Consider the following 13,314-nt stretch of genomic DNA (forward strand, 5'->3'; position numbering starts at 1 on the left):
ATAAGAAATATTAACCATTCCTTACATCACCTATGCGCCACCAACCTTGGGAACTAAGATGTTATGTCCCTTGTGCCTGTGATTACACTGGCTCACTCACCATTCTAACCGGAACACAACAATACAGTGTACTGTTATTTGGCGGTAGAATATCTGATGAGTGGGTGGTACCTACCCAGACGGGCTTGCACAAAGCCCTACCACCAAGTCAAAACGTTCAAAAGTAATTTGTTACTTGGCTCGATATGAGTTATTACTTTGTGATAATTAAAAGACAGTTGCTATTTATTTCGATTGAGCTATTTCTCAACAATACTAAAAAGCCTATGTCTGACCTGAAACTGGAAACTAAAATAGCATGAAATTTTCATATGAATCGTAATTTTACGTGTAAACGAAAAAAAAAAACAAAACTTACCTGAGTATAATGTTAGTATGAAATATTTTAAGTGTAATGTAACAATCGCAGGTCTTCTGATTCTTTGTATCGGTTATTACTGAGTTTTAAAAATAATCTTGACTAAAATAATACACCTAAGTTAGGTTTATTTTATCTCTGTTCGTAGAAGAGCTTTGTACAAGTTCGTCTAGGTCGTTACAACTTACTCATCCATATTCAACCACCAGCACTAAATTGTATGGAAGTCTTCCGCTTCTCGGGGAGAGACTTAACATCTTAGAGTCCATAGTTGATTAAGCATTCTCAGAAAATCTTACACAAGGGACGACGAGGACGGTGATCTTTTCACTACATACAGTCATGTAGAACAGCATTCTGTAAGAACAAACTCTAATCACACTGCGAATTTCAGTCATACACTGATATGCGAAATTTACTGTTATAATTATAAAATCGAAAGGATTTACGCATCAAAATACTGTACACGTCCAGTTCGTTCAGTCGTTTTTAAAAATTTTACAAATTTTATATCAAGTCAGTTCTTACAGAAAAGGGCAGCCAATTACACGAATACATAATTCAGACGAAATGAAAGCCCATTTATGTATTTAGGCGAAAAATATTCATATGTAAACAAGTTATTTAACTTAAATACTTAAATATGTCGTTTACTCCAAACGAAATTGTGTATAAGACAGTGCTAGAACTTTATTTACTTCACAATATTCTACTCTAGAATAATCTATAGGTTAGAACTGGATATGTTTTTAATATTTATATGACATGGTGGGGTAAGGGAATTCAGTTAGTGGCATAAATGTTATGACATGGTGGGGTAAGGGAATTCAGTTAGTGGCATAAATGTTGTTTTCAGTTTTTAAAACATTTGTTTCTGTATTTGTTTATAAATTATGTATCTATATTATTTATTATATTATTATCATAAAGTTCGAGTTCAACATGTCTATAAAATATACAAAGGATTATATCGAAATTAATAAATATTTACTTATCTGTCGATATTTCGACAATATCTACGAATTTCTTGTTCACGAGATCTACATTCGTAGATAATGTCGAAATCTCGAGCTCCTCCAAATAAAAATAAAAAAAAACATGTTAAATATCCCGTATTAAATACTTGTAGTAATAAAAATAACCACGTTAATTTAAAATCTAATAAATTATTGTTTTAATTATTAATACGTAAACATTAAAAATATTTTGCGAACCCGGAACGTTGAGAAAAGCTTATAATTTGATACTGAGATTCAAAGGATCTTTACGCTTCAATCAGTAATTCAAGTGCAGAAATTTTCGCTTCGGTGACTACTGAAAGGGGTTGCGTAAGCATTTGAATCATATTTTAACCGCTTTGTAGTTAGGTTAACTAATGAGAGCTCAGCAAATGTATACGCACAAGCTAACACGCATAGAAGGGTCGCGTTGTATTAGTTAATATAAATATTCATAACAAATCGATAAAATGTAATGATCGTCACTGCATAATTGTCATTCATAATGACCATTTTTATGTATGTACATATGTAAAGAAATGTCCAAAACTCGCTTAGTTACACATGGCGTAGCATTGCTACGACACGTGCTACGGTACCGACGCGTTAATGAGCGTGCTACGTGCTACGTGTTCTACGAATGTAAAATCACATCGATATTTTTTTAAAGGTTTTGTGTTTTTTATATGTTATCAAACCGAACTGGAATGTTTATATTATTATTACATTTTGTTTGTCCAACTTTATCTCACCTTTTTCAGTTCAATATTGATTTACATACACAATGTCCTTACACGTCGCCTATCACTCGACTGACTAAATTATAACGATAATTATGTTACTAAAAATATATAAATAATTAAAAACTATTCCATATATATACAATTGTATACTCGGCTTCTAGACTTTATTTAATATTGTATAATTGAAGATCCTGACTCAGATTGATTCTGATTTAGATTCTCACCATAGTACACAAATTTGAACGCAAGTATTAAAACTAAATTCGCACCCTCTCAATGGTTCGTTCCGATTGGACGTCAAATCCGATAAGCCCGGATAAAATTCAGGTTTTAAAGGCTGTTCTAGCTTGTTGAGGCTCAGCAGTATAAAGTGCTGTGCAATCTATGGGCTGCTATTGAAAATGAATATTGTTAGCTTCACCCAGGAACTCAGGATCTGCAGTTTTAAAACTACCCATTACATTACATTACAGTACGACAATTACGATTTGACATTATAAATTTATATGCAAATATATTCACGTCATTTTAGTTCAAAATCAAAAAACATAACATGATTATTTCAACAATGCTATTCTGTTATGATGCACCCTCATTTTATTTTGATGCGTGTTTACTTTAAATGCTATGATTTTAAATGAATAGGTTGCACTGAGGATAAATAGTTTCTTTTAAAAAAAATGTTTGAGTTTGATAACTATGTGTCAGAAGTGGGATTCGAACCCACGCCCACAGAAGTGGACTGCGACCTGAACGCAGCGCCTTAGACCGCTCGGCCATCCTGACTGTACGACATGGAACGAATTTAAGGAATTATTATAGACAATGTCATATATATTGCATATTTGTATATTTTTCCTTATATTTCGAGATTCTATTTTGTGATGTCTTTAGAGTTTGTTATTTTAACCAACTCTGAAGACTTCTCAAGTTATTACTCTTTAAGTTGAAGCAATCCTAGCAGCGTCTTCAGTAGAATCGTTCTTTTCTCTCGTTTTATAAATCATTCTTAATAAAATACACAATCTTGGTATTTTTAAATTTCTATCTAGTGTTCATAAATGATCGATTCGTTAAATATAGTTTGTTTTTAACACTGATCATTTCTTAGCTCCTCAAATACTTAAAATTATAATATACTAATAACCATACATAAACATACAGAGCGAGACGTCCCGGCTCCGCACGGTTGCAATGCATTAATAAAGAAAATGATATTATATAAATATAATTATAATATAATAATAATATAGCTTTCTATGAGTGAATTTTATTTTACAATTAGATCATTAGTTCCGGAGATTACTTCCAACAAAAAAACAAATTTTACCTCTTTATAATATTCGTAACCTTTCCCGAGATACTACTACGGGTGAAATTAATCCAAATAAATTAACTAATTCTATTTTATCCATACTGCGTAAAGTAAAGATTAATTCAAAGCAATTAAATGTATCTATTTATTACAGAGTCAACTTTGGGACGAGCACGAATTAGAAGACGCAACATTTGCAGAGTGCAGCATCAGTAACGCAAACCACAGCTTCCAAGTATGTATTCATAGGAAAACAATCAAATCAAAATAACCTACATATATCAGACTCTTTCACACGTAGTATCGTTCTTAATCTCTTTGCTTTAGGAGTTCAGTCATCGGATTGACTGTTACACCCCTGATTAAACAAACCTATATTCATTATGCTAAAGTTCATGATATACTATTGAGAATTCGGAGTAGTTTTAGTTTAAGTATATGAGCAATTTACAAGCGCTTTTGAATCGTTTCGTTAAGAATGTTTATTCTATGGAGAAGAAACGTGATTTATGATCATTATTTAATTATGTTCTGGCTTACCTACTAATTATAATATATACTTATTATTATTTCTGAGACTCCCGGCATAGACTCTACTCTTACATAGCCTTCAGGTGTCAAACATTATATACCAAAGACTATATGAGTTTTCGACATAGACAATTTTAATACTTTTTACTATTTTTTATAGTCTTAACGAGTCTCCCGCGACTGACAATTATGTATTGTAGAAGAAATGTAAAATCAAAAACAATAAATATATAACCAAAAAATAAAAAGCAAATTAATTAATTAATAAAAAATATATATTCCAAACCAAAAAAAAATATTTCATTTATTCCAAATGATATTTTATGTATAAAATAGACGCATAGTTTGATAATTTGCACCCCATTCTAGAAGAAAAATAAGCTTATCTCAGATTTAATTGATTTACATTATTTACTAAAAGATCTTCTTTATGTACAAATATTATTTATATTATACAAATATTCCACTTAGCTCCTTATATCCACTTTAATTTTATTTCAAAAGTTCCGATAACAACCTCGCTGACATTCAAACCGGTATTTTAATTCAAATTTATTATGAGTACCATAGATTTTATTTAAGATCTTGACCAATAATATTAAGTCAATTCGATGTCAAAGTTGTTTATTCTTGTGAACTCTTCTGATTGGAATAAGTTGGTGATTTCCTTTAGATCGCAGTCTATTACTTTTCCGCGTCGTAAACAAAAACAATCTTGATGATTTGCTACTTTTAAATTTCGAAGAAGATTGTAAAGAGATTAAAACAATGAATAAAAGGATATGAATATCTGAATAATTCATAGCAGAAATATTAAATAAACTAGTTTAACGCTCATTAGTAGCAAAACTTTATGGCACAATTTACATTTCCTAACGATTCGGTCTTAAAGTCGACAAAACTTTCACCCTTGCGTGTTAATGTTGTTTCAGGGATATTCACTTAAGAACATTCGCTGTACGTGTGTAAGAGCCACGTAAGAAACATTCGTTAGAATACGTGAATCTTAAAATAAGAATCCGGGCTCAAACACTTCTGAATTTCCATGTGATTAATTAGTGTTTATCGTTCATTTCGTGTTGGTAAAAAAAAAACATCTTGAGGAAAGTTCTATGTGTTGGATGAAAGTATGTCAAACAAGTATCTATTGACCCGCACCGGAACAGAGTGATGGAAAAATTCTACAACTCTCCCCAAAAGGAAACGATCCCGTACTCAAGCAGCATAAATAATATAATAATAATACTTCTATATTTTTACTTGGATACATTTCATGTTTATGAATAAAAGCTTTTTTTGAACTGGTGAAAGAAATCGGACAAATGGTCACCACCACATTTTTGCATTGGCACTGTAGGAAATGTTAAAATATAAACAATCTCTTGCATCGTCAAAATGTTGTATCCTTTGTGCCCTTTGCAACAAGCCTAATATTCGAAACGCAAAGCAACTATACTTATTATTGCTGCTCGGCGATATAATTGCTTTGAAGTTCATTCAATACTTATTAAAAAAATAACAATCAAAACACACTTTATTTAAGTAGGCTCATAAAAGCACTTTAAAATCCTCATCTTACAGTGTTGATTTAAATGTAAAGCTACCACCGGTTCGTAAAATAGATTCTACTGAGAAAAACCGGCAAGTAACTCAGTATTTCATACTCACTCTTTTCTACCATTTTTATAGACAATTATTATTACATTACAGAGTTTGGCAGTAAAGTAAAAACTCATGCCTAGAAATCAATAAATACTAAGTCCACGCTTTTTTTATCATTAATATAATCTTGTATTAATACATAATAATAAAAATAGTCTGGAACATACTTGGCCAAGTTGACCATAATCAGATAAACTAAGGTGATTCTTGGTTATAATTTCATAACATTGTTACGTTTTCACATGTATTTTCATTCGAACGTTTTTGAACTCATGAACCAGTATATAAAACCAAACGAAAACACAATATTGTTTAAAAAATTCTACCCATAAAACAACTAATAAAAGTTTGTTACAAAGAAATTTGTAGCGCGGCGTAGAAAAAATTTTTTCAACAGTTTTTACCCATTATTTGTGAACCTACCGGCATCGGCTCAAGCGTATGTGGAAAAACGGAATGTGACCTCAATACACGGCCTCGGTATATTGCAAGTTATTTGGGTGATATAGCAACTTTGCTTGTTAGACGTCAGAGTTTACAAGAAAATAATTAAGGCGAGTTGTATTAAGATCCCTAAGATTAGGATTTAATTTATAGTGTACATAGTAAAGTAAGATATATACAAAATTCCTATGGTATAGATAGGTAGACGAGCAAATCATCCGCCAGATCCTACTAATCAAGGTCACTATTAACCATAGACATTGGCGCTGTATGAAATTCTAACAATTTCTTACATCATTAAGGCACCACCAACATCCATTTAAATCTGGCAACGCACCTATAAGGCCCCCAATGTTGCAGATGTCCATGGGCGGTGGTAATCACTTACCATCAATTGAGCCTCCTACTAATTTTCCAACTACGAGAATTAAAACTACGTGTGATGATGTGTGATTTCATAGTACACAAATATATACACACACATAAGGTTACTTTCTTTTTCCATACTAAGTTAAGACTGCAAATCTGATACAACCGGAAAAAGCAAAACATCAGGTTTAATATTAGCGTGCTTTACTACTACAGTAGTGTAAACACAATTCTCACCGAGAATTCCTCGACAGATAAACTCATTGACTTTTAAACGCCCCACTATTGGTTTGAACCCAAGACCTTGGAATCCGCAGACTTATAGCTAGTCACTCAACTGACGAGGCTTTCATAATTATAGGATAGAGAATACAAAGGCGCGGCCATACGAACCCTTAACCCTATCATCAATCTGTTAATATTTTAGCGGTTTATGAAGATAAATGATGTACATACATTTTTGTAGCGTCATTTTGTGTTATAAAAGTTTTGCATGCTGTATTACTATTTACTGTATCCCAAGTAAATATTGTTTTTCCTTATACTTATGAGGCGACTTCAAAAAAATAGAGGTTATCTCTTCGTCTATTTTATTTTTCTTTTTTATATGTTGCGACTTTACCCGGAAATTGTTTAGATGATATTATTTTTATTGGATAAGTATTTTTTTTTTAATAAATCTTATTATTTACAACAGTTATGTTATTTTAACGTCATTTTATTGCCAGGCAGCATAAACCTTTGTATTTAAATAATTGCATAGACTAACAATATGTGTAAGTTCAAAAAACACTTTTTCAAAATCAAAATATTCTTTATGTAGGCTCATATGACGATTCATGTTTCATTGTTGAAAACTACCACCGGTTCAGAAAGTTGATTCTACCGAGAATAATCCCCAAGAAACTCAGTGGTTACTCTTTTACTAAAGTTTATGTCGCGTGACCAAAAAATATATAAGCACATTTTTGTAAAGAAAAGAACTAAATTAGGTCCATTGTCGTATTAATATGCAAATGGACTCTAATCTAAGACGAATTGCATAGGGTTGGACCCAAGTTTATTAGGTCACGAATGAGGCGACCGTTTATCATACGTCCACGTGTATCCGGGGCATTAAGGGATTAACGGCCTGACTCTGCTACGTCAGAGTTCGCTGTTACGGTACGTCCGGATAGCGAACCATTTAAAAAGAGCTTAATGTATTCATATTTTTTGTGCTATTGACCTGGTTTGCTTTGCTTGGCAATACATTCAAAATGGCGTCGTTTTCTGCGGGCTTTTATATAACTTGCAATGTTTGTTAGTTTGTTTAGGTTTAATCTTGCAAGCTAAATTCGAGTCAGTGCCTCGTATCCTACGTAGTTTTAATTTTAAATGTCGATTCAATTTCAATTACAATACATTTGTATGGTAAGCATGATCGTCTCTTAGGTAATCTTAGGATAGACCAGACGAAAGAACTCTTCCAATGTCAACAGCAAAGACACAAAATGTTTTGTACAACAGCTTATTTTTAAAACGCTTTTATTCAGAAATTTCGATTCTCTTAAAAGTGCAACTACGTAGATTTTTCAATGTTGTCTCAGAGGTGTTCTAGAAAAATCTAGAATTGTTTTTGTGTAGTGCTGCAATGATTTATATCTTGGTTAAACGTAAAGTTATCTCTCGCTGACTGCCTCAATGTCACAGGTAATAATTTATGTAATTTATCTTCTATGATTTATTCGAATAGCTTTTACTTGATAGGCTTATAACGCGCAAATAAGAATGTAGTATTTCTTCACTAACTCGTAAAAAAGCAGGAAGTTCTCAAATGGGTTTTATTTTTTTACGTCGTTACCTCAGAGCTCCGTGACTTGTAAACCGATTTGGAAAATTATTTTTTTGTTTAAGAAGGCACACTTTTCGTTTGGTCCCTGTTTCTGTTGGTTTGCTGGGACCGAATAGAACGTATAACTTTTGAAAAAAAATATATTCACAATTTTACGAATTTTATTTCACAGAGTAATATTCGAAGACATTTTTTTTGTTATTTTTTAGTGTTCCGTACCCAAAGGTTAAAAACGGACCCTATTACTAACACTCCGCTGTCCTGCTGTCTGTCAGTCCGTCTGTCACCAGGCTGTATCTCATGAACCGTTGTAATTAGATATTTGAAGTTTTCACATTGATGTATTTCTATTGCCGCTATAACAACAAATACTAAAACCAGAATAAAATAAATATTAAAGAGGAAATAGTTCATGCGCGGGTTGCACTTGGCCGGTTTTTTTAAGGAATCAAGTTGATTCCGTATCTCGTATACTGTAACCGCAGATGCGAGTTTATATCGACATTTTGTATAATTTGTATACATGTGAAAGAATCTCGCTGGACTCACTCAGATTTCGCCACGATTTTAAACATATTGAAAGTCTTTGCAGCTAGAGCATTGGTCCTGCAACTTAAGCTTTTAAAAGCTTTTAAATAACCGTGTCGAATTTGCCATACTAACGGATTATCAGAAACAAAAAATTCAAAATGTATTTGTGTTTGCGCACCAAATTATTCCCTGAAATATTTCGCGTAAAATGGGTAGTATTGGCTTACATTTAAAATCTTTTAAAATTGTATTTTAATATATTTTTATTACACATTCACACACACACACATTTTCAATATAAAAGGCCATTTGTGTAAAGTATTTTTCTATAGACTACGTGTAAACACGCATTGTCCGTATACCAAATTCAATACAAACAAATATATGAAACATAATGAAATAAATGATGAAATATTCCTCTCCATAACTAGAGCTATGTGCCTCGTAAAATTTGCTTCATTTTCTAATATTCGATGTGAGCCTTGTGACCTCAATGAGCTTGTCACGGTGTGTCATCGGCTTATTGGGTCACGAGTGTGGTGCCGCTCTAAGGCGTAATGGATTTACGTTGATAAGTTTGAAACCATTAACACAGTTCTAACTGACTTTACTAAGCTATTATGATCTGAGTAGAAAAGATATTGCAATAAATTTTGAATTATCGATCATTTTATTTATCTTTCGCTTAGTTTTCGTTACAAATATACGATGCCAATTATAATTACATTTTATTTATAACGTTTGTTACGCTTTCACGACTTGACTACTGACACTACACTACACTACGACAGGAGTAAATAAATAAATAAATAAAAGGTCATAAAGTAACTAACACTCTCACCTATCCCCCCCCCCACCCCACCCCACTCACTTTACTTGGCCGAAGTCGCGGCAAGTATATATATATATATAAGATAAATGAAGCAATACAAGAATCATAATATAAGATATACAATGAGGCTTAGATACTTTATGTCATAAAATTCAACCACAACATTGCTACAGTTTGTTGACTAATTTTGTCAACATAATACTGAGTACATCCTCAACCAACTACAGTTTTATCTTGGTTTACGTTAAAAGCCATACCTAAAAAAAAAAAAGATTATTACTGCTCCGCGCAGTTACATTCATGTGAAATGTTATATCTTCGCCCATGCCTCAGAATGAAATGTGCCCATTAGAATGGTGTACAATTACAATCTGGGTATTGTAATGGAAGACCTTTCTAATTACACGGACTATTAAACGCACAGGACTCCTAGATCCTGCAGTTAGATGCTATGTAATGTATAATTATACTACATAGCATTAATTGAGATATAGCCTACTAATTATTCTACGCGAATGTATCTTCGTTAAATTTATATCTATACATAAACACATTACATTAGCAGCCTGTAAATTTCTCACTGCTGGGCTAAGGCCTCCTCTCCCTTAGAGAAGGTTTGGAGCATATTCCACCACGCTGCTCCAATCCTTGGTGCAATACACATGTGGCAGAATTTCGTTGAAATTAGACACATGCAGGTTTCCTCGCGATGTTTTCCTTCGCCGCCGAGCACGAGATGAATTATAAACACAAATTAAGCACATGAAAATTCAGTGGTGCCTGGGTTTGAACCCTAATCATCGGTTAAGATGCACGCGTTCTAACCACTGGGCCTTCTCGCCATGTTATATCTATACTAATATTATAAACGTGAAAGTATCTCTGTATGTCTGGCTGCTACGCTGTCCACTCAAACCATTAATAATATAATAACTTTTATTTTACCGACTTTTATTTAAAACCCCCTAAAACTAGTTTTCTTATAAGTATCGTATTTTTAATGATAACCGTATGTCTTAGTCCAAATCCCAGACTAGCTCTATTTCAGTTCACGTTACGATCGGTTCAGTAGCTTATAAGTGATGACGTAACAACCCGAGGAACATAATTGCTTTCGCAATTATAATATTATTATGATGATTACATTAAGAATTCCATGTCGGCTTATTAGTTTGTGGGTTAATTAAAGTATCTTTTTTTTCCGCAACGTTGACTTCGAAATCTTGCTTTCGTAGTGTCCAAAGAATTTTGTTGATTTAATTCAACGAAATATTACGACACATAAGTTACACACAAAACTAGGTCTTGACCTGTTAATAATGAACGTCGTAAAAAAAAAACAATATAAAAGAGGTGTAAACGTGAGGAAGACGTAAAAGGAGGCTTAAAGCGGTCGGAATGAGCAACAAATCCACAAGTATGTGCTCACGTCTTTACGCATAATATACATTTGCTATTGTTTGATATACTATATTATCTTAATTTTTTTTTACGTGTTTATAGAATGCCAGATATTGTTATTTTTAGGAGTCGTTGTTATTGTAAAACGATCGTACATATAATGAACGGCTTCAGTCGTGGGTATGACCACGGCGGTTCTTTATATCTTTTATTTTTCTTTGTTTGTCGAAATATAAGGAAAAATGTCCAGGAAAACAGTCAAGTTTTGCTCATGTTTTGGTCACTAGCTGATTGGCGGAGGATAATGTCTAATTGTCTATCTCTATTACTCTCTCTACCTAACTCTGTGTGTGGGAGTGTGTGCGCGTGCTTTTTTGTAACTAACTACTGAGACCTGATTATGTTTTCCTTGCTTAACCGTACGCATTTATATGACTGAGGAGACACATTTGAAATCATAGACACATAACATTAAAATTATGCTTCTATTCTGAAAAAAGTGTTCGTAGGTCAAAGGTATACGCCATCTAGCGATATAAGTCGCATGTTTGATCCTTGCTTTAATTCCAATGATTTACTCTTACATAGGAATAAATTCTCATAGATTTCTCATAAATTCTCTCATTACATAGGAATAAATCTCTGAAATTACTAAATATATTTTTTAGTACCTGGACGACCGACTTTATTTATTATTAAGTTATATAAAATCTCTTTCTGTATGAAAAATGGATTCGCCACGAACAGGATATCTTATACATAAACTTAATAAGCAAAGTACTTATCATAATACAAATTTTTAGTGAAATCGTTAGAGCCCATTCAAAGATGCACAAAATAAATGTAATATACAAGAATTTCTCATTTAGTATTATATAATAACGGGGTTATTATGAAACGAATACGAGTAGTACCTGGAAATGTATTTATCAAACGCATATGTATAGAACGCTTATATACCTTAAAATATAATATAAATATATGTACTCATTCTTAAATACTTTTTAATATACAACAACCAACGACGTTTATTTGCCTACAATATTATAAAAACAAATAAACTCGGTTGTCAACAACGAATCCTGAAACTTATATTGGAAGTTGGCGCTTTTGTTCGTAGTCCAATGATTATATGACGTGCGCCAATATTGGTCATCGTCGGATGCGAAATAGTCAAAGTTACTCAAGAAACGTGACATACTACATAAGTAGAGGATTTGGGTTCAACGACTAATATCACGTTCCTTATAAGGAGGCGACGTAAACAACGTGGTCCATGGCAATATTTGATTTTTTTTTTTTTTTTTTTTTTTATGTCATAAGGTGGCAAACGAGCAGGAGGCTCACCTGATGGAAAGTGACTACCACCGCCCATGGACATCTGCAACACCGGGGGGCTTGCAGGTGCGTTGCCGGCCTTTCAGGAAAGAGTACGCTCTTTTCTTGAAGGTTCCCAAGTCGTATCGGTTCGGAAAAACCGCCGGCGAAAGCTGGTTCCACAGAGTGGTTGTGCGAGGCAGAAAATGTCTTAAAAATCGCGCTGTTGTGGATTTTCGGACATCTAGGTGGTGCGGGTGATATTTGGAATTTTGACGAGATGTCCGAAGGTGAAATTCAGCAGCCGGGATTAATTCGAACAATTCCTCGGAACATTCCCCGTAATAAATTCTGTAGAAGATGCAGAGCGATCCAACATCTCTACGCAAAGCCAAAGGATCAAGCAGATCGGAAAGGGCTTGATCGTCGATAATTCGAGCCGCTCTACGTTGGATACGGTCAAATGGAAGGAGCTGGTACTGGGGAGCACCCGCCCAGAGGTGAGAGCAGTATTCCATGTGAGGCCGAATTTGCGCCTTGTATAGTCTTAGACGATGGGCCGACGTGAAATACTGTCTTGCCTTGCTGAGCACACCAAGCTTTTTTGATGCCAATTTGGCTTTGCCTTCCAATTGACCGCGGAACTGAACGAGACTCGAAACATCAACGCCAAGTATTCCGATACTAGCTGTAGCGGCTAACGGAATGTTCTCGAATCGTGGAGATACGACAAATGGTGTTTTTTTAGCAGTTAACGCGCAAACTTGCGTCTTTTTGGGGTTGAAGTGAACTAGGTTTAGCCGACCCCAGTTCGAGACTTTGTTTAACGAAGACTCGATTTCAGATACAAGTTTGTTCCGGTTTTCTTCGACGTTTTCCCGAGAAATATTAGCACGGCCGGTGTATGAGGTGTCTACGG

The 13,314-nt window shown here is 33.8% G+C and overlaps 1 protein-coding gene and 1 non-coding gene across 2 annotated transcripts in view; one reads left to right on the forward strand and one right to left on the reverse strand.

Annotated features, from left to right (window-relative positions):
* Positions 1-13,314, forward strand: part of LOC125068912 (diacylglycerol kinase eta) — a 178,804-nt gene that overhangs the window by 116,338 nt on the left and 49,152 nt on the right. The window contains exon 3 of the mRNA XM_047678291.1: positions 3,629-3,709. Coding sequence (XP_047534247.1) covers positions 3,629-3,709 — 81 coding nt within the window. The remainder of the gene's footprint in view (positions 1-3,628; positions 3,710-13,314) is intronic.
* On the reverse strand, positions 2,862-2,945 carry Trnal-cag. Its single transcript has one exon. It is a non-coding gene; the product is annotated as a tRNA-Leu (tRNA).

Source organism: Vanessa atalanta, chromosome 2 (genome assembly GCF_905147765.1).
Source record: "Vanessa atalanta chromosome 2, ilVanAtal1.2, whole genome shotgun sequence".
NCBI lineage: Eukaryota > Metazoa > Arthropoda > Insecta > Lepidoptera > Nymphalidae > Vanessa > Vanessa atalanta.